This window comes from Erythrolamprus reginae, chromosome 5 (assembly GCF_031021105.1).
Source record: "Erythrolamprus reginae isolate rEryReg1 chromosome 5, rEryReg1.hap1, whole genome shotgun sequence".
Taxonomy (NCBI): Eukaryota; Metazoa; Chordata; class Lepidosauria; order Squamata; family Dipsadidae; genus Erythrolamprus; species Erythrolamprus reginae.
The window spans coordinates 77,931,893-77,953,266 of record NC_091954.1 but is presented as its reverse complement, the minus strand read 5'-3'; the positions used below and the strand labels follow the sequence as shown (position 1 = coordinate 77,953,266).

General features: G+C 40.6%; 1 protein-coding gene across 3 annotated transcripts in view; it reads left to right on the top strand.

The window, feature by feature from the left end:
• The window catches only part of LOC139168004 (glypican-5-like), a 462,110-nt gene that overhangs the window by 40,920 nt on the left and 399,816 nt on the right, over positions 1-21,374 (top strand). The window contains exon 1 of one of the 3 annotated variants that reach the window (XM_070753248.1): positions 14,030-14,770. The exons of 1 other annotated variant lie outside the window; for it this stretch is intronic. In XM_070753248.1, coding sequence (XP_070609349.1) covers positions 14,578-14,770 — 193 coding nt within the window. In that variant the 5' untranslated portion in view covers positions 14,030-14,577. Of the gene's footprint in view, positions 1-14,029; positions 14,771-21,374 lie in introns of those variants that run through there. One more of the 3 variants, XM_070753247.1, reaches the window with a different exon arrangement.

Genomic DNA, 21,374 nt, shown 5'->3' with positions numbered 1-21,374 from the left:
GGTGAGATAGATGTGCTTTTGAAGTGGGTGTATACATCGCTATCTTTTAACTTGTATAAGGAATCTTTTTTATCTAAGAGGAAAATAAAAACCAGCACCTTGATTGTTTTAAGTATATACTCCTGCTGCTGCTGAGGCTCAGAGACTGGAATATAGCTAACTGCACATACTTTTTTCTGTGATTCCAAAATGAAGCTATATTAATAAATTCTCTCAAAGAAAGAAACCTAGACACCATTAGATATTCCTTGCAAATGAACTAAAGCTGAGATTCTAGATAAAAGCAACATGAAAAATGTGTTACTGTACTTTGAAATGGCAGAAAATCCCCATTTCATACATTATAGCTGCCATTATATGAAATAACTTATCATGTCTTCAAGACTATGCAGAAGTAGTGGGAGGCTAATGCGCATTACGACAAATGGTAAATCTTGAAAATGAATCAATCAACAGAAGATTTCTTTCTTTCTCCAAAATGTCAGCATGGGTTGGATTCATTCCTCTCAAAGGAAAGTTGTATTTTATCCCATTAGAAATAGCAACAATCATTGGTCTATTTCTATGATTTCCCACAAGGGTTTCTGTAAAATATATCTTCCAGACTAATGATTGACTTATTGATTTACTGTATTACGTACCATTAAGTCATTTTCAACTCCTAACAATCACATGGATCTAGTGGTAGACACCATGTTTATGTGATAAAAGTTAGGGCTAGGGTTAGGGTTAGGGCAGAATGGCCACAGTGGCCAGTTTTGAAGACATCAAGGCTACAACTTAATGTTGGCCTCTATGTCCTGTTTGATGGGCGTATCTAGCCAAGTCATGGCAATGTCACAGTCAACTCCAGCAGGGCTTGTTGGAATCACCGCAGCACAATGGTGGATTGGAGAGAACAAAAAACTGCCTCATTTAGTGACTGTGATCCACTCAATAACTGTTGTACATACTCTTGATCAGTTGGAGGATGATGAAGATATTGAGGACTCAGATTCAGATAGTGTTTATGAAGTAGTGGGGCCCCCGAGGTTACAGGTAGATCAGGTGGGAGGCCAGCCACAGGATAGGGCTATGAGTTCAGGATCTAGCGAGGGAGAATCAGATGCACACTGGGTTAATCCTAAATTCAGAAGAATTCAGAAATCTAGAGAGCAAAGGTCTGGAAGAAGATATTAAGGAGAGGAATGGGTTAAATGTTGTAGTGAGGTAATTGGCACGTCAAGGGGTTAGTGGAGAAGAAGGATGGAGTTTCAACATTGCTGTAAGAAATATGGAGGGGTGTTTTTGCCATGCTAAAGTAAGCCAAAGTATTTTGTATTGTATTTAGTCAGAGTGGCTGTTTTTTATAGCTATGTAGTTAGAAAATAAATCTTGTCTAAGTTAAGCAGGAAAAAGAATGTAGAAGAGAGATAACAGACTGATTGATGTCGGAAATATGTTGAAGTACAGAGAGCAGAGAAATAAATGGAATTGCTTTATTCATGAAATGATGCATTTAATGAGAGTTATTTGCAATTACTAAACTTCTACCAGAAGCCAGAACAGTCCATGCAGCAATAATAACACATTTAAAGATGGTGGATCATTATTTCAGGCAACTAATAATCAGAGAAGGGAAAACGAAAAGGTTGAGAATGTCTCACTTAATGGGGACAACTCACCTGATGATGGCGATCACTCAGACTATCTATCTGTTCTTTCAGGTAGGGCTTCCTTCTTTACATATTGCTCCAGTATCACATTTGTTTCTAAAGCATTTCTTTAATATACAGTATATTGATCATGTATATCTATGGAGCAATGATCAATCCTTTATGGTCAGATAATTATCTTCTATCTTTCATCCAATTTACCTAATAAACCTAGGTCTTGGCCAGACAATAGCATTCAAAATAGATTAGAGTCACAGGTGCTCAGCAAACCAGTTGTTACACCGATTGAATCCCACCAATGATACAAATGCTATATCATGATACAGTACAATTAAATATAACATGCAAAATTGATTCTGAGCAAACGAGGAAAGTGTTAAGTGTGCAGGATCCTCACAATTCCCCTCCCCCAAATTTAAACTTTAGAGTTACAGCAAATGCTCCAGAAAGTGTTTCCCAATCTTGGTAACTCAAAGATGTGTGGACTTCCTCCCCTCCCAAATTCTCCTTGCCAGCTTGCTCTGGAAATGCTTCTCTAGAAGCTCTACTTAAAGTTGTATTGCGAGGTAGATTTTTGATGCCAAGTATCAGTGACCTTGAGAATGTGCGGTGCACAAAGATATTACAGGCAGGCAGTATTAGAAGAAGTCATTGCAAAAATACAATTAAAGTTGGGACAAGAATTTGGAATACTTGTGCTCTTTTTTAGCCTGACTTGATAAGCATTTAGATATGTTATATTTCTGTATGCCTGTATGCGTGTTTTGTCTTCAAGGTAAAAGCAGCTTCTTGGGTGGCTAAATTTAAAATAGAAGAGGAGGACAAACAGGAAAGGATGAAGGACCCATGCCTTCCTTATTCATTCCTGACCAGAATCTCAAAACACAAAAACAGTAAGAACACCTGCACATTTAGCTTGATTCAAATATACTGTAGAATTCAGGCAAAACTGTATTTGTCCTTCTGCAAGGTGTGTTTCTTTCATCAAGAATGTGTCTCCTTCCTCCATATTTTATCCAAAGATTGCAAGTTAACTTGAATTGGAATTCTGTCAGAAGTAAGTAAGGAGGATGAATGGGTCTGTTGAATAATTCCCTTACAGAATAATGAATTGCTTTAAAATGTGTTGGGGTTTTATTTAGCTGAAGTACCATTCGGGCTGTTATATTTAATAGCTGATTGCTGACTCTTTTCCTGTTTAATAGAGTCAGACTTTGGTGTGGGTACAGATTCTCTGGTTACAAACATAAGTTTAAAGTACTAATCCTTAGAAATTGGACAAATTTGCTTTCTAAGCAAGTCAATTCAGTTCAATTCAATTTATTAGATTTGTATGCCGCCCCTCTCCGAAGACTCGGGGCAGCTCACAACAACAATAAAAACATGATAACAATGGAACAAATCTAATAATAAAATTATATTAAAACCCCCCAACAATTTAAAAACCATACAGCACATACACACCAAACATAAAATATAAGAAAGCCTGTGGGAGATGTCTTAATTCTCCCATGCCTGGCGACATAGGTGGGTCTTGAGTAATTTGTGAAAGACAAGGAGGGTGGGGACTGTTCTAATCTCCAGGGGAGTTGATTCCAGAGGGCCGGGTAGGGACTTCAGGTAGCAAAGTTCCTACCTGAAAGATATGATCAGGGTTTATCAGATGGACTTTATTTATTGTTTAATTTGGGCATTAAAACATTGCATCTTCTGCCAAAAGAACATGCAAAATATTGGTCTTTACAAAATGCCCACTGTCTTGCCATGTTATTGCTTGCTACTGTTGAGGGAAAATACAATTTTAAATTGAATTGGTCTAGATGCTAATTTCTCACAATCAATTTAAACTTTGGCAGCTTGTATACTAAAACTCCAGGCTTTTAAATGTTTGTCCGAACAGAAAGATGAAAAGCTGAGAATTTTAGGAATGATTGCCTGTTTGAGGGTTTGAGGCTGGAGAAGGTTATCTATAGACAGAGGCTGTCTGCCGAACCAAACAATTTCATCAAAAGGACAAAAGCAGAGGTATATTGTTGCAACACAAGTTCTGCTCCTTACAATGTCACAACATGGATATAAAAGAAGAGAAACTTGCAGTGTAATAACAGTATGCTATTTTAATCATTTTGCCCCTTGCCTTGTAAAGGTATTTGTAAACAAGAGACAGAACATGCAGTTCACTGATTTTGTACGGTTAAATAAATTAACATTGAAATCCAGGTATTCCAGCATTGATTTGTTTGAATTCATTAGGAATTTGCTGTAATTTTTATATGGAAACTAGACATCCATTTCATTTCAGAGATACTTCCTTACTTCAACACATAAACAGAATGATCATTGGCAGGTAAAAACGCAGTAGGTTTGAGAGTGACTTCTGACTTTCAGATGGTTTCAAGATTGACTTTTGCTTGTGGCAGAAGAAATCAGGGAGGATTGGGAATCATGATCATGTACTATGCCTGGCCATAGCAGTGTTGTAGGGCAGTGCATTGGCCACAACTTTGTCAATACAACTGATCTGAAGATCTTGAAATTTTAATCCCACTTGAGTAATGGGACCTGGTTTTTAGATTCTTCACTCACTCACTCACTCAATCAATCAATCAATCAATCAATCAATCAATCAATCAGTTGCCCATCTCATTGTTGAAGTGAAGTATCTTGATTCAAAAATCCTGCCCTGTGATGCCCATTTCACCCATTTGAAGTTACAGGCAAACAGATAATTTTAGTAGAAGATAGAATAAGACTTTAATTCTGAGACTGATTGTTGATTTTTCCCAGAATCCTTGATCCTGTTATTTTATATATTATTTCATATATATTACACATTAATGGACATTTTAGTTTCCCAACAATCCCAAACAACCCAAAATATTGCTTTAAATCTATTCCCATATTATCATGTAACTCTTCCCATTAAAATAGAAAATTGTTGATAAGCAGCCAAATAATTAAGGCCAACAAATAACTTCTTAGTATCATTCTAAAATGTAATTCAAGTATGCTGTAATGTCACCTTCTTAAAATAAGTATATAACCCTAGAAACAAACTGGAACACCCTTCCCGCCCCCAAACATATAAAAAGACAAATCAAAGGTGGAGGCAATAGCACTTAGATTTATATACTGCTTTACAGTGCTTACAGCCCTCTCTAAGTGGTTTTACAGAGTCAGCATATTACCCCCAACAATTTGCGTCCTCACTTTACCCACTTTGGAAGGATGGAAGGCTGAGTCAACCTTGAGCCTGGTTGGATTCAATCTGCCAAATTGCAGGCAATTGACAGCAGAAGTAGCTTGTGGTACTGCACTCTAACCCAGTGTTTCCCAACCTTTTTGGAGCCGCGGCACATTTTTCATATTTTCAAAATCCTGGGGAACATTTTTGGGGGGGGGGCGCTAAAAAAAGTTTGGATAAAAAAAATCTCTCTTCCTCCCTTTCGCTCTATTTCTCTCTCCCTCTTTCTCTCTCTTCCTTCCTTTCTCTCTCCATCCCTCTTTCTTTCTCTCGTCCTTCCTTCTTCTCTTTCTGTCTCCTCCTTCCTCTCTCATCTCTCTTTCCTTCCTCTCCCTCCCTTTCTCTCTTTCCTTTCTCTCCCTTTCTGTCTATCCTTTCTATCTCTCACCCCTTCTGCCTCTTTCATTCCCTTTCTCTCCCTCCCTTTCTCTCTCATTCCTTTCTCTCCCTCTTTCCTTTCTATCTCTCTTTCTTTTTCTCCCTCCTTCATATCTTCTTTCTCTCCCCCCTTCCTCCCTCTTTCCTTTCTCCCCCTCCCTTTCTCTTCCTTTTTCTCTATCCTTTCTACTTCTTACTCTTTCTTTCTCTCCCTCCTTCATTCAATTTTCTCTCCCTCCCTTTCTCTCTCTTTCCTTTCTCTCCCTCCCTTGTTCTCCCCTGGGGCTGCCTGTGCCTGCCCTGCACCACCCAACACGGACGGACAGCCCCCGGTCGTCGGTTCGTCGCCCCCCCCCACGGAGGGAGATCAGCCACTGGAGGGAAATCGGGCTGGCGGGGGTGGCGAATCCACCTCCCCACTCGGGTGGAGGGACATCGGGCTGGCGAGGGCGGTGGATCCGCGTCCCCAGCCACTGGAGGGAAATCGGGCTGGCGGGGGCGGCGAATCCACCTCCCCACTCGGGTGGAGGGAGATCGGGCTGGCGAGGGCGGTGGATCCGCGTCCCCAGCCGCGCGGAGGGAAATCGGGCAGGCGGGCGGGTGGCCGCGGCTCCCTGTGCGCCCCTGGAAAAGGGTGCGCGGGGGGGCATTTTGGGGTGCGTTGGCGTGCGCAGCCTACAGGGAACGGTGCCCGGGGCCGCTGCAGCCGGCAGCCTGTTTCCGCTGCCAGTGCCCTCCCACCGGGCCCCAAAGGACACTTGCCGCCGACGCCATTGAAGGCGGGAAAAAGGCAGGAAGAATGAAGCTCTCTTTCTTCCTGCCTTCCTTCTTTGGGGCGCAGCAGGAGAGCGCCAGAAACCGTGGCATCGGGCAGGAGCCGGGAGGTCGGAGGCACCGGCAGCTCCCCGCCCAGCTGTCGCTGTCGCGGCACACCTGGCTGTGTCTCGCGGCACACTAGTGTGCCGCGGCACACCGGTTGGGAAACGCTGCTCTAACCATTGGACCATCATGGCTCAGTTAATGAAGGAGGAAAATATTTTTTTTTCAGTGTCCAAACTAGAGTTTACCCATTAACACTTAACAGCAAAAATATATTTTTTGCACTGAATGATACATTAGACTCTATTTCAGAAGTTGGCCATAGTATTTTGTACCTTTTATAATTCAGAGTATATGGTTATAATTTAATTTCTTTAACTTTTTTATTCTAGTTTTCCACTTAGCATCTATTCCTAACTGCTTAAATAGCATTTTCGATAATGCTAATCAGCTTAAGAGTATTTTCTTCATGCATAACACGTAACTTAAAAGTATTATAATTGTCATTCTGTTTGAGTCTGAAATGGATTTGAAATTGTCTGTAACTTTGGCTTCTAAACGTTTCTCTCGGTTCCCCAAATTAGGGTATTAAAATATCCATTTAGAAATGGCATCAGTAAGAGGCTCTCTAGCAGCCATTTGAAAACTTGAACTATTTCAGTAGCATTCTTTAGAAAGAGCCTGACAGAGGGGAGATCACAACCAAAATGAACAAACTGAATGTGTACAACTTTAGGAAGTTGATACAAAATGTTAAAAATAAAATCAATAAATGGAGAAAATCCCGATTACATTAATATACCTTTTTATGTAGCATTTTAGGTTGCAGTTGTCAATACTGTATACCAGAGGTGGGTTTCTCCTGATTTGGACCGGTTCTATGGAACCAGTAGTAACTTGATGGCCTGGGTCCCTGGAATTGGTAGTGTCCCAGGCCTGCCACAATCCCAAAATGTCTTTCTCGGCAGTGCCATAGATGCCACCATTTTGTTTTTTGCTTCTGCACATGCACAGAAGCTGTTTTTAAAAAATTTCTGTACATGCACAGAAACTGGGTTTATAGCACTGCACATTTCTGCACACAACGCATCAGGAAGCAAACCGCCAGCAAGATAAGTCAGAAACCCACCTGTAAGAAGGTTTTTAATTAGCCAGGAGCTTTTAGAAAAGAGAAAGCAATACATTTATATTAATGAACAGAGTTTACTTTGGCAGTATGATAAGAATATAAAACCAATGAAATCATGAAGACTTCCTGAAAATATAAATAATATTCTTGCAGATTAGGTATGTGATTGATATTGTTAATAATATAGAACTGATAGAATCAGATGTTTCATTTACACATAATTTTTAGTACAGATCACTGCTCTATAGTTTCTAGGGACTTACTGGCAATTTTGTACCACAACCAATATTGAAATCTGTTCCTTAATCATCAGGACTTAATTATAATGATTTAGTTGGTAACAGTAGTACATGACTGAGAAAGAACCCCACTATTGATACACCTGTGGTACAGCTGGTGGTGATACAGTATATCTGATACAGTGAATATGTAAGTGGGAATGATTTTATTTTTGAAACATACAATTATTTTAAAATTGTTGATATTTTGCCAGGAGATCTGCTGACAAGTAGAATGAATGTTTCCAAGAGGTGAAACCATTTAATGTGCACATACATTCTCAACAGGAATTAACTGGTAGCATTTGTTTCAAGTATTAAGAGACAGACTAACAGACAGATGAATCTGACTGATGGGGCACAGAATAACTAGGATATTTTTCAGCCTACCTCCATTAAAATGAATTGGGATTGTTCAAAGTTTTATATTTGTTATGGACAGAGGATATTCTTTTCATTTTGTGCCAAAGTACCCAGATGATTTGAACCATCCATATTATGGGGCTAATGCAGTAATGGGCAGCCTAAATTTTTTCTGCCACACTGTGGGTGTGGCTTATTTTGTGGATGTGGCTTAATGGTCATATGACTGGGTAGGAGTGGCTTGCTGGCCATGTGATCAGGTGGGAGTGGCTTGAACGATCATCATCGTTCAAGTGAACTGTTAAATCCTCGACTTACAACCTTACCAGTGTCGTTCGCTGGGGTGACAATTTGATTCACGTTTCCCACGCTTTCCTTCCTGGGTCACCCCCCCCCATCTCAGGTTGGGTGGCTAGGCAAACGGGTGCTGCCAGAAGCATAAATGCTGCCAGTGCCACATCCATCCACGCCTTCTCTTGCACCTCAAGCAGGAGGTGGCCACGTGGGACTGGAGGGGAACCGGGCAGGAAAGAGGGAAGTTCGTCCGAGGCCCCAGGGGAAGAGCCTTCTCTGTGGCAGCCCCGACCCTCTGGAACCAATTCCCCCCGGAGATAAGAACTGCCCCCACCCTCCCTGTCTTTCGTAAACTACTCAAGACTCATTATGCCGCCAGGCATGGGGGAGTTAAGATATTCCTTCCCCCTAGACCATTACAAGTTATGCATGGTATGTTTGTGTGTATGTTTGGTTTTATTATAAGGGTTTTTAGTTGTTTTATTAATTGGATTGCTACATGCTGTTTTTATCATTGTTGTTAGCCGCCCCGAGTCTGCGGAGAGGGGCGGCATACAAATCCAATAAAATCATAAAATCAAATCAAGGAGGAAAGAGGAAAAAGCAAGGAGTGGAGTCGCAGCAGCAGCAGGGAAAAAAAAGGAGAGCCGAGCCGAGACCAGTAATCCAGGAAATGATAGCCGCCGATCAGCTGGAGCTGCGCATGCATCTTCATTTCCACTGGTGGAATGGCATTCCACCCTGTCCTGCCTGCTGCCCACCCCTGGGCTAATGGCTTCCTAAAATTATTCTCTAAAGATCTTCAGTAAGGGGATGGGTAAGAATCTTTAATATTGCATCAGACTATACACTTGACTTTCCAAAAGGTGCTTTTTCAAAAGGCAACTGGACTTTGTTTGGAGTTCAGAACTGAAGAAACTTCTTGGATAAGAAATGAAACATCTTCAAACAAAAACAAAGCAAGTCCAATTGCCTTTTGAAAGAAATACACCTTTGGGACAACCATAACCTCAATGGCTGAGAATATACATAGTTATATGTTTGGTTTGTCTTGACTACCATTTTAGACTGTAATTCCTCAGGAATTCTGGAATCACTATAGGCAGCTATCTCACGTTCCCTGAAGTTTCGTAGGTCCTTTTAGTGGTAACTTGGCAATTCTAAGGAACAAAAATAGGAAAGAAGCGTCTACTCTCCCCAAAACCTCTCATGCTGCTTTAAATTTATCAAGATTTTTAAAAGTTTGTGTTTTTCTAATAAAAGCATTGAAACATTTAGAATGGCCTCTATCCATAGTCGTGAATCATTTTAAGGATTATTAATGAAGGATTATTTATTGTATAAAAACAATTTATAAGATTTGAAATTTGTTCTCCAAAGTAGTTCACCAAAGGGGATGAGGGCTAGAGAGCCTGCCTCCATGGCTGTGGCCCATATATTATGCAATATATTAACCCTAGAGATTCATTTGGTTTGCTCATTCCTGTTTATTGTGTTATATTTATTACCTTGAATATGTTACTGTGGAAATGGCTGTTTTGGATTTTTCTGTTCATTGCCCAGAATCATCTGATGGGAACAATAATAAAAATGAAAAGAAGGAAGGAAGTAATCTTGGTTTGTTTTGTTTTTGTAGAAATTGTCATGCAGTGGAAGTTTCTTGGAGAGACATTCTAAACTGAGGGGAATAATCATTGCCTTGATTTAAAGAGGTGAGAGAATAATGGATGTTTTTAATTCAGGAGCTTGGAGACAATATGAAGCAACACGTTTCTTCAATGGGATAACATTTCAAACTTAGGAAAATTGGGCCACTCATAAATTTAGCACTTCAAAAAGAAAATATTCTATGCTGTTTGAATTTTTCTTTGAGTTCCAAAGAAACTCAAAAAACAAACTGATTTTTGGTTTATAAAACAAAACTTTAAGCCAAGAAATAAACTCTAGATTTTAAGAGTAATGACATTACTCCCTGTATCACTTCCCACTTTTTTCCCCATTGTTTGTTTGATTGTTTGTTGAACAATCTATCTGACAAAGAGTTCTAGAAAACCTGAAACTTATTCTGTTATAGTCAGTGATGGGCTGCCAAATGTTTTACTCCTACACTATGGGTATGGTTTATTTTGTGGATGTGGCGTGATGGTCATATGACCGGGTAGGAGTGGCTTGACAATCAAGTGACTGAGGGTAGCTTAAAGGTCATATGACTGGGTGGGAGTGGCTTGACAATCAAGTGACTGAGGGTAGCTTAAAGGTCATATGACTGGGTGGGAGTGGCTTGACAATCAAGTGACTGAGGGTAGCTTAAAGGTCATATGACTGGGTGGGAGTGGCTTGACAATCAAGTGACTGAGGGTAGCTTAAAGGTCATATGACTGGGTGGGAGTGGCTTACCGACCAAGCTAAGTTTTCAAATAGGTGTTTGGACTCTTTTTCAGTTAAGTCACATTATTTGAATAGCCACAAAAAGGACAAATGATAGACAGCATTATTTGTTGAGGAGCAGAGTAACATTTGAAGGTTTTGTACTGAACCCACAAGATTCAGTATGATAACAGATTAGGCAAATAGCTCATTTTTTAAAATTGTTATAACAGTTCAGTTTTAGATAATGATTAAAATGATTAAAGTGTTTATGGGTAAAACATACTATTTAATTATTTCCTATTTTAAAAGTAATTAAGGATAATACTAAGATCCTAGAGAAGAAAGGACAATAAAAATCTATTAAGTATTCAATAAATACTGCATAAATTTACTACACCCACTGCGTCCCCCACCCATGGGATTAGCAGCCCATTACTGGTTATAGTTTAGTAGTCCTATTGAAAAAAAAAACCCATATAGACTTTGTGGCTTTGTAACATGAAAGCTTCAGTAGTTACATCAAGCAATGGGTAAGTGTTTTCACTGACATCATGAAGAGCTACAGTCAAAACAGAGCTTACACCCTTCATTCTCCACCTCTCCAAATCTATGTGACCCAACTTGTCTATTGAAGAGGGCTTTTGTGTAAATGCCTTCACAAAGGTACTTAGATCAATTTAATGGTAGTACCTAGCATATTTAAACAGGAGTGGGCTTGATAGTAAGACACCTAAATAAGCTCAACTCCTCCAAATATATATTGAAGTGAAGGTAATCACTCCCCACCTAAGTTAAATGTTTGCCTGCCATGCTGAAACTACCTATCCCTGAATCTGTATGGTATCCTTTAACTCCTAAAATCAGAATAATGCACGGCAGAAATTATTCTATTAACAGTTGGAAGGATGGAACATTGAATTAATTCCATATTCTGGCTGCTTAACTTGACTGATTCTATATCAAATTAATCTGTGGATCAATGAATGTTTTTCCCATCAAATTAATCTGTGGATCAATTGATGTTTTTCCCATCATTTGGAGATATGCTGAAAAGGGAGGACAACAAAGGGTAAAACAATCTCTTAGCTAACTCAAATCAACACAAATAAAACAGGACAATGCTATTTAACGATAAATGAGCACAAAAACATAGAAACACATAGATTGGCACTCAGGATAGCAACTCTGTCAATGTCAGAATGAATGGATAGCAGTTTACTTCAAGAATAAGGAAAGAGGAAAGGTATGAGTATGGCAGTTGTAAAACAGAGATGTAAAACAAAGGTGCTTTTTTCTAAGGACAAAGTCCAGTTGCCTTTTGAAAAAGCATATTTGGGACAACCATGACCTGCATTACTAACAATCTCCATAGAGATCTTTCTCAGGAACATTTGTTATTTTGAGCCATTCTTAGTTTCATCTTAGTTACGTCTCTGTTGTTACCCCTCTCTTATGTCTGATCCCTCCTGTCTGTTTTGCAGAATATTTTTCACTAGCGCCTAAATAGCAGATCTTATTCATGTGTTACTAACTTTGGCAGTTTAGAAAACTGCCAAAATTGCAGAAAATGGAATTCTGTTTTAAATTAAACTTTGCTTACGGTTAACATACACTAAATTTGATAAGTGTGCTACAACAGGGCTCCCAAGTCTTAAATAATTGGAAACTGACAGAAAGTCAACATGTAAAATTTCCCACATTACTGAGGCTCTATACAAAGGAAAGTCATTAGTGTGCACAGTGCAGTCTTACAAAACTTTTAAGCTAATTCCTTTGTTTCAGGCTTGAGAACAAGTATTGCTGAACAAGGTTTTCATTACATATCTCAAGGAAAGTCTTTAAAAATTTCAGGGACTCTGCCAAGGCCCTGCAGCTGCTTTTCAGGGAGGTGATGGCTTTTTGCACCTCGCCAGTCTTGTACATCCTTATTAGCATCTATATATGTGCTCAATTTCCTGTATTTCTGCCCATAGTTCTGCTTTCTACCTTGTCCTGCTTACATTTAGTTCCCCCTGTTATTTACTCAATGGAGCACCAGTCTTTATATAAGGGGGCTTAGACTAACTGTGGAATTGAGAAGTATACACAACAGAATACCCTACGGAACTAGACTTACAATCCTAGGTTTAGAAAGCTTAGAACTATGTCACCTTAAACACGATCTAAGCATAGCCCATAAAATCATCTGCTACAATGTCCTTCCTGTCAATGACTGCTTCAGCTTCAACCACAACAACACATGAGCACACAACAGATACAAACTTAAAGTAAACCGCTCTCAACTTGATTGCAGGAAATATGATTTTAGTAACTGAGTACTTGATGCATGGAACTCAATACCAGACTCTGTAGTATCATCACCTAACTCCCAAAACTTTACCCTTAGACTATCCACTGTTGACCTCTCCCGATTCCTAAGAGGTCAGTAAGGGGGGGTACATAAGTGCACCAGAGTGCCTTCTGTCCCATGTCCTAATGTTTCTCTTTTCCTTGTATCATGTATATAAATATTATTATATCTTTGTATACCACCAATACTACTTGACAAAATAAACAAACAAACACAATTACACTCAAGGCTTTACAAGACCCTGAAGGTGGTCCACAATGTACTGGGAGAAAGCCAGGTCAGAGAAATAGCCCTCTATTTTATTTGTTTACCATTCATTGACAACTCATTTGATGCAAGAGAAGTTACTTTGTAAGGTTTTTTTTCCCAAAAGAGAAGCGAATGGGGGGGGGGATACTAGCAGGTGTAGCATTGGAGTATATCTGCGTCCACAGAGAGGGGTGGCATATAAGTCCAGTAAGTAAGTAAGTAAGTAAGTAAGTAAGTAAGTAAGTAAGTAAGTAAGTAAGTAAGTAAGTACATAAATATTGCAATAAAGAGAAAAAAAGTATCCAGCATGAGTTTGCACAAGATCACCTTTGCAAATGCATATCTATCTATCTATCTATCTATCTATCTATCTATCTATCTATCTATCTATCTATCTATCTATCTATCTATCTATCTATCTATCTATCTATCTATCTATGAATCAGCTCCCCCCCCAGAGATTCGTACTGCCCCCCCTCCTCACCTTTCCTAAGAGTCTAAAGACTCACCTATGCCACCAAGCTTGGGTTTATTAGATTCTCTCCCCCTCCCCCCCACGCCCATGAATGCATGGTGGGCTTGTTGATTGAATGGTTGTGTATGCATTTTAATTGGTTCTTTAGTTGTTTAGTTATAACTGGATTTCGATATACTGTATATTGTCTTTTTTACATGTTGTAAGCAGCCCCGAGTACTCGGAGAGGAGCGGCATATAAATCCAATAAACTTAAACTTAGTTAGTTAGTGAGTTAATTAGTAAGTAAGTAAGTAAGTAAGTAAGTAAGTAAGTAAGTCAGTCAGTCAGTCAGTCAGTCAGTCAGTCAGTCAGTCAGTCAGTCAGTCAGTCAGTCAGTCAGTCAGTCAGTAAGTAAAAGAAACGTTTTACATATAGTGCAAGCTAATAAAATAGGAGGGTTGCTCCTCTTGCAGCAACTATTACGGAATAAAGGAGGTTGGGCTGCAGGACCACCAGCACCACCACCTCCCGCCGGGCGTGTTCATTGGAAGCAGAGCAGGGGGGAGGAGGAGGAGGAGGAGGAAAAGTCATACTTCGAGCCTTGGCGTCTCCCCAGCTGGACGATCTTTTAGGTAGCCCAACTTTTCGAACGCTCGCGGGAAAGCGAAGGTTCTAAGAGTCGGACAGCGTTCCGCGCTTGGAACGTTGGGCTGTTCCCGGGATCGGGGCTTGGAGAGGTTCGGTGCAGGACGTCCGCGGGGCTTTTGCCCCCCCCACCCTTCCCCTTGTAAATCCCAGCTCGCAAGTTTATCCAGGGCAAGTTTCTCTCCCCCCCCCTCCACACACACACACACACACACACTCAACTTGAACGCTCGCTGCCACCTCTTTCGCCCGCTTGGAGCGTGTGCGGGTGTCAGATTTATTTCTCGGGGCGCGCAGTCGGGCGTCCCCCCGGTTTATCTTTTCGTCCCCGGTGGGGAATGTGGAAATGGCCGGTGACAACAGTCCCGGAGTCTTCTTGCGTTGGCGACGCTTCGAGCTCTTGCTGCTAGCGGCAGCGGCCACCGGACTCTGCGGCGGGGTCTCCGGAGTCAAGAATCCCAGCTGCCACGAAGTAAGGACGGCGTTTCAGATGCGGCAGATCGGCCCCATCAAGCTGGTGCCTGATGTTCCCACGATGGGTCAGTACCATTTCCCCCACCCCCACATCCCCCTTACACCAGAAGCGTCAAAACGCCCTCTTCCCTCCCCCTCCGTTTAAAAACACATCTTAACTCCGGGACTCTTCCCCTCCCCACCACTCGCGAACGTCTGAAGAGAGAGGCTAAAGCAGAACCCTTTCAATGGGTCTCGGAGACCTTAAATTGGGATTCCTGGGGGACAGGCGGGGGGAAAGCGACGCGAGTTGAAATGGTGCAGGCAGCGGGAGCCCTGAGTGGAAAGTCTCGCTTTAGCAAAAAAACCCACAAAAACCCGTTTTGTGCAACTTAACTTTGCTTGTACAGTAGTTCCAAGACAAGGCGGGTTGGGTTGGGTTGGGTTGGTTGGTTGGTTGGTTATGTATGTATGTATGTATGTATGTATGTATGTATGTATGTATGTATGTATGTGTGTGTGTGTATGTGTGTGTATATGTGTGTATGTATGTATGTTTTATTTTATTTATTTATTTTCTCAAACAATTATAGGGTGATAATTTGTACAAATGAAACATTAGATAAGTAATGATAAAAAGTAACAAAAGAAGACAATAGGACATGCATATATATGACTATAGATCTGAAGGTCAGCGGTTCAAATGTCATCACCGGCTCAAGGTTGACTCAGCCTTCCATCCTTCCGAGGTGGGTAAAATGAGGACCCGGATTGTGGGGGCAATATGCTGGCTCTGTTAAAAAGTGCTATTGCTAACATGTTGTAAGCCGCCCTGAGTCTAAGGAGACGGGCGGCATAAAAATCGAATAAATAAATAAATGTATGTATGCATGCATGCATGTATGTATGTCAGTCAGTCAGTCACTCAGTGAAGTACATATTGGTGGTATGCAAAGATATAACCGTGTTTAGAATAGAATAGAATAGAATTATATTGGCCAAGTGTGATTGGACACACAAGGAATTTGTCTTGGTGCATATGCTCTCATATATAAAAGAAAAAGATACATTTGTCAAGAATCATGTGGTACAACACTTAATGATTGCCTTAGGGGTCAAATAAGCAATGAGGAAGCAATCATAAGAGAGAAACATTAAGATAGGGGAAGGAAGGCACTCTGGTGCACTTTTCCAGGCCCCTTACTGACCTCTTAGGAATCGGGAGAGGTCAACAGTGGGTAACCTAAGGGTAATTTTTTGGGGGTGGTGGGGTGGTGGTTAGGTGATGATACTACAGAATCTGGTAGTGAATTGCATGCATCAGCTACACGGTTACTAAAGTCATATTTCCTGCAATCGAGTTGGGAGCGGTTTACTTTTAAGTTTGTACCTGTTGTGTAGGCTGTTGTGGTTGAAACTGAAGTAGTCGTTGACAGAAATGTGGAACATGTGTGTGTGTGTGTGTGTGTGTGTCTGTATTTGTGTGTGTGTGTGTGGGGGGGTCGGGATAACACCCTGTAAAAATCCAAACTTTTGGCATTGTTTGAGTTCCTCGGGGTTAAGGGACCTTGAACATACTGACCCGACGGGTGAGCGCAGGTGTGTGTAAAGCACCATAATAAGGTACTTCGCGCGAGGACAAGCCGTCTGCTCGGTCGCCTTTGGGGGAGGCATAATCCAAAGCGGGAATTGGACTCAACCGAACTGATCCCGTTTCTTAGCTCGCCGCCGAAATTTAACGGACTTTCTTGTCCATTAAAAGGGACAAGAAAGTCCGCAGGAAAGATAGAAAGCGGGAGTCCGGCTGTTGACCTGATTGGTCTCCGTTGCGATCAAATGCGGACGAAGGAGCGAGCAATGAATAAAGGGCAGACTGGATTCGCGCAAGAAACGGAATGGGTTATGACGTTTTACAGCGCGTGGGTCGCGCCGTTTATTCCTTCCCGGTAAAACAAAACAAAACAAAGCCTGGAGATAGGTGGGAAAAGGTGAGATTTGATAATGTTAGGGATGGGACGTGGATGGAATGGCAGGCTGGTACAGTTGTCGGTTGCATCTCTATTGATTTCTAAATCAAACTGAAGGCAGGAATAGACAACTTTTTGTGCCAGTTAAATGCCAAGGTTCTTGTGAGTTTGTGTACTCAAGTATGTTTGTGCACTCAGGCATGTTTGCTAATGACCTCGGTGTTGGAGGAGACACTGTTGTCCCGAGTCTTCGGAGAAGGGCAGCATACAAATATTATTATTATTATTAGTAGTAGTAGTATTAGTATTAGTATTATTATTAGTATTATTAGTATTATTAGTATTAGTATTATTATCATTATTATTCATTATTATTATTATTATTATTATTATTCATTATTCATTATTATTATTATTATTATTATTCATTATTATGGTTTTATAATAGGGGTTTTTAGTTGTTTTTATTATTGGATTGTACATGTTGTGTTTATTATTGTTGTTAGCCTCCCCGAGTCTGCAGAGAGGGGCGGCATACAAATCCTATAAATTATTATTATTATTATTATTAGTAGTAGTAGTAGTAGTAGTAGTATTCATTATTATTATTATTCATTATTATTATTATTAATTAAATTTGTATGCTACCCCTCTCCGTAGACTCAATATATTAATATTAATAATAATGATTGATTGATAATCAGATTTCTAAGGCTTCCTAAACCAACTCAACAAAGAGTCTGGGAGGTCTGCAATTATAAACCAATGCAATACATAAAAAAGAGGCAATAAATATAACAATAGAGCTTGACAGAAGGAATATTATAACCCAGATAACGTTACACCTCGGAAAAGCACACCAGCAGCAATCTATCTGAAAACGTGGGGTAAAAACTTATTTTTTAAAGGATGTCTACAGGGTTGAAGTTTTGATTGGTCAAAGATGCCAATCAAAGCACCACAACATATTGTGGATGGAGTGCTACACAAATGAGGAGATTTCATCTGTGTTTGAAAGGATGGATAGTTTTGTCAGTCTTTCATCCCCCCTTCAACTATTTTATTCCCCACATGAGTTCAATGAATGGTGGGGCAGAAAATGGCTAAATTATTATGTCAATGCTGGATGAGGTACTTTGGGTTGCAAAACAGTGGTTTGGGGCAGCTGAGCATTTAATATTAATTTTAAACATCATATAATTATTTTTGTGTGGTAAAAAATCCATGTACAGTGTTCCCTCGATTTTCGCGTGGGATGCGTTCCGAGAATATCCGCGAAGTAGAGATGCGGAAGTAAATACACCATTTTTGGCTATGGACAGTATCACAAGCCTTCCCTTAACATTTTAAACCCCTAAATTACCATTTCCCATTCCCTTAACAACCATTTACTCACCATTATTACTGGTACTCACCATTGAATAAGACACTTAGTGATCCTGATATTTATAAACATAATTATTTATTAGCAATATTTTTTTTTGTTATTTATTTTCAAAAATTATTAGTTTGGTGATGACATATGACGTCATCGGGTGGGAAAAACCGTGGTATAGAAAAAAAACAGCGAAGTATTTTTTAATTAATATTTTTTTTTAACCGTGGTATAGACGCTCCGCGAAGTTCGAACCCGCGAAAATCGAGGGAACGCTGTATTACTATTTTACAGGCCCACAGTCCTTTAAAATTTGAAAAAAAAATCTTTTGTTTATGTTTTAGTGCCCCACTTCTAGTTTATTTATGAATCAGACAATTGAATCATTAACAAAACCCACTTGCTGACATATATATTGTATCCTTGACAGCACACTTCTTTAAACATCATCGGTTTAAACTTTGTTTTACACACTATCAGATTTTCTTATTTATAGTTTATGCTATGTTTTTGCTCTTCACTGAGAAAGAAAATATTAATTATTTAATCTAATCAAAACATAATTTTGATAATGAAATGCAGAATTGTAGTGCTTCCTTGTTATTTATCTTGTTCTATGAATTTTATTAATCTCTATATATTCTTTAGCCAAAAATTTGCCTGTGTTGACTACTTGTGGATACATGGGTGGGAAAATCCACTTGCAGGCCTTCACCAACATGTGGTCTTCACCAACCTCATGTTCCTTCACCAAGTTTGCTAGAAACAGAATTGTTGTAGACTTTTTAGCTTACATTTTACTGGACCATTTTACTACTGGCAATAGTCATTCTTATCTCATTGTTTCTTTCAAAGAACTTCTGCTAGATATTCTTCTCTTACCCTTTATCTTGACCTCAAAGTAGAGGCAGTATTTGTTTATTTATTTAATTATTTACTTAGCATAATGGCTTTCCCTCCCTCTGAGTGGCATTATTGGATCCAGGCCATAGAAAATGGATGAACAGGAAAGCTGTTCTCCAGATGTGCTTGGGCTATAAGTTTCAAAATGAATTTGGGAGTTTTCACACGCACATCCGCTGGGCCACAGAGCTCCTAAAAGGAGATAACAGGTGAGTGATTGAGACTCACAACCACGCCCTCTGTCATTCCATTCAAAGGCAGAGAGAGAGAGATTGAAACAGAATCAATCACCTTCCCTCCAGATAGGACAGGAGTGTGGAAATTTTCAGATTTCCTTGCCTTATAGAAAAGTCATCATAGGAGCTTCCTTCAGGTGAGTCCATATGCCACAGGGAATGACTGATGCAATACAATAGAAGAGAGAAGGGGTCATCTGCACCTTCTATAAGCAGTTGGTTCAGGTTGCTTTTACCCTCTCATGCTGTAGTTAGGATTAGGCCATCCAGAGAGCGGGCAGAATTGAGAGGCCAGGTGAACTAACACCCAGCCGACATTTGCAGCAGGCGGGAAGCAACTCGGCAGCACGAGAGCACCCCAGAGTAATCCTGGCGGTTACTTGGGGCATTCTGGGAATCGGGTGGGGCTAGCTCCCTATAACAGAGCCTGCACGCCCCCCCCTTCGCTTCCCTTGCCCTCCGAGCTTGACGCCCTGTAGACACCCGCCCACCCTCCGCTCAATCCAGGGTGTTCTTGAAAGGTTGCCGGGGGGGGGGGGGGATAGGAATTTTTGGCAATCCTGAGCACTTATTACAGATTGTTTTTTCACCTACTCCATCCTGGATGAGTGAGTTGGATTTGTGGTGAAAGATTTACTGAAAGAGTAGTAGAGATTTACTGAAAGAGTAGTAGATGCTTGGAACAAACTTCCAGCAGATGTGGTTGGTAAATCTACAGTAACTGAATTTAAACATGCCTGGGATAAACATACTGTATATCCATCCTAACATAAGTGCACTAGTGTGCCTTTCGTCCCCTGTCCAATTGTCTCTCGTTTATCTCATATATCTTTTCTTCCTTTCATATATCTTCTCCTTTATTTTTATATCTTTTCTTCTATCCTTTTCTCTCTCTATATTACTACATGCCTATTCTCTTCAATATGTACAGTGATACCTCGTCTTACAAACCCCCCATCATACAAACTTTTCGAGATACAAACCCGGGGTTTAAGATTTTTTGGAATTTGTCTGTAAATAGGTTTTGATTCAACAATTGGATGTATTTATATTTGGTCACTATATGGCAGAAACGGGGCGGAAAGGGTATCAGTAGCAACTGTGTGTTCTCCTTTGGGCATCTTTTGTAAGATGATTGGCACCCCCGTTGCATAACTCATGCTGCCTAACCAGACGGAGCGGTGTGAAGGGGGTGCCCTTGGGGCTCACCTACGTCATTTCTGGTTCCAGGTATGGGGGTCAGCCCTCCCACATGCTAGGCGTGGCTTTTGGGCTGGGTGCAGGCGGGGCATGCCTCACCCTGACCAGGCATGGAGTTACACCCATTAGTTGCCCAAGCATGTTGGGTTCAGGAATCTCCGCCCCATTTGTGACCCCTGCAGGTCTTTCTGTTAATATTTAATAAAGTGACCCAATTTACCCAGCTTGGTGTCTGAGTGGTTCATTTCCTGTCCAATGTAAATAATTTTTGGCTCCCAATACTGTATGTCTATTCCACTATGACTAAGGAATAACTTTACTCATTCATTCATTCTATCTCTCCCCCCTTTCCCCTCTCCTACCCTCTTTCTTCTCCTCCCCCTTTCTCTCTCTCTTCCCCCCTGCTTCCTTCTGTGTGAGTGTGTGAGAGAGGGGTGTAGAGAGAGAGAGAGAGAGAGAGAGAGAGATTCAGGAACAGCTGCTATCTCATTCAGATCCCCTTCATATGGGCAGCTACATGAATATAGCTTTTCTTTCCATCATTACCTACTTTTCCTGGACACAAGGGGAGCAGTTGGCTGGTGTCACATTCCTTAGGATCTGAATGGATGACACAGCCACGCGGTGCATGGCACAAACCAATGATGCCTGGGTGAAGGACAGATGCACTGATTCAAGTCATTAATTACTGTACTTCATATCATGTAATTTCTTTATCTAAAATATAAATGTCTCTCTCATGTTATCCTTAACTGGCGGGGAGCAAACAAGAAGCAAAACATTTAGAAAGTGTGTTCAAGCTGAAAGAAGAATTTTTGAGGCATACCACCTGTTTTGAGGGAAACAAGAGTTTAGATGGGCTTGTGCTATCTTTTTGCTAATTACCCGATTACTTTTTGGCAATTACGCCATCACTGTGTGAATTCCAAATGTAAATGAAAAATGAAAGATTTACTGAAAGAGTAGCAGATGCTTGGAACAAACTTCCAGCAGATGTGGTTGGTAAATC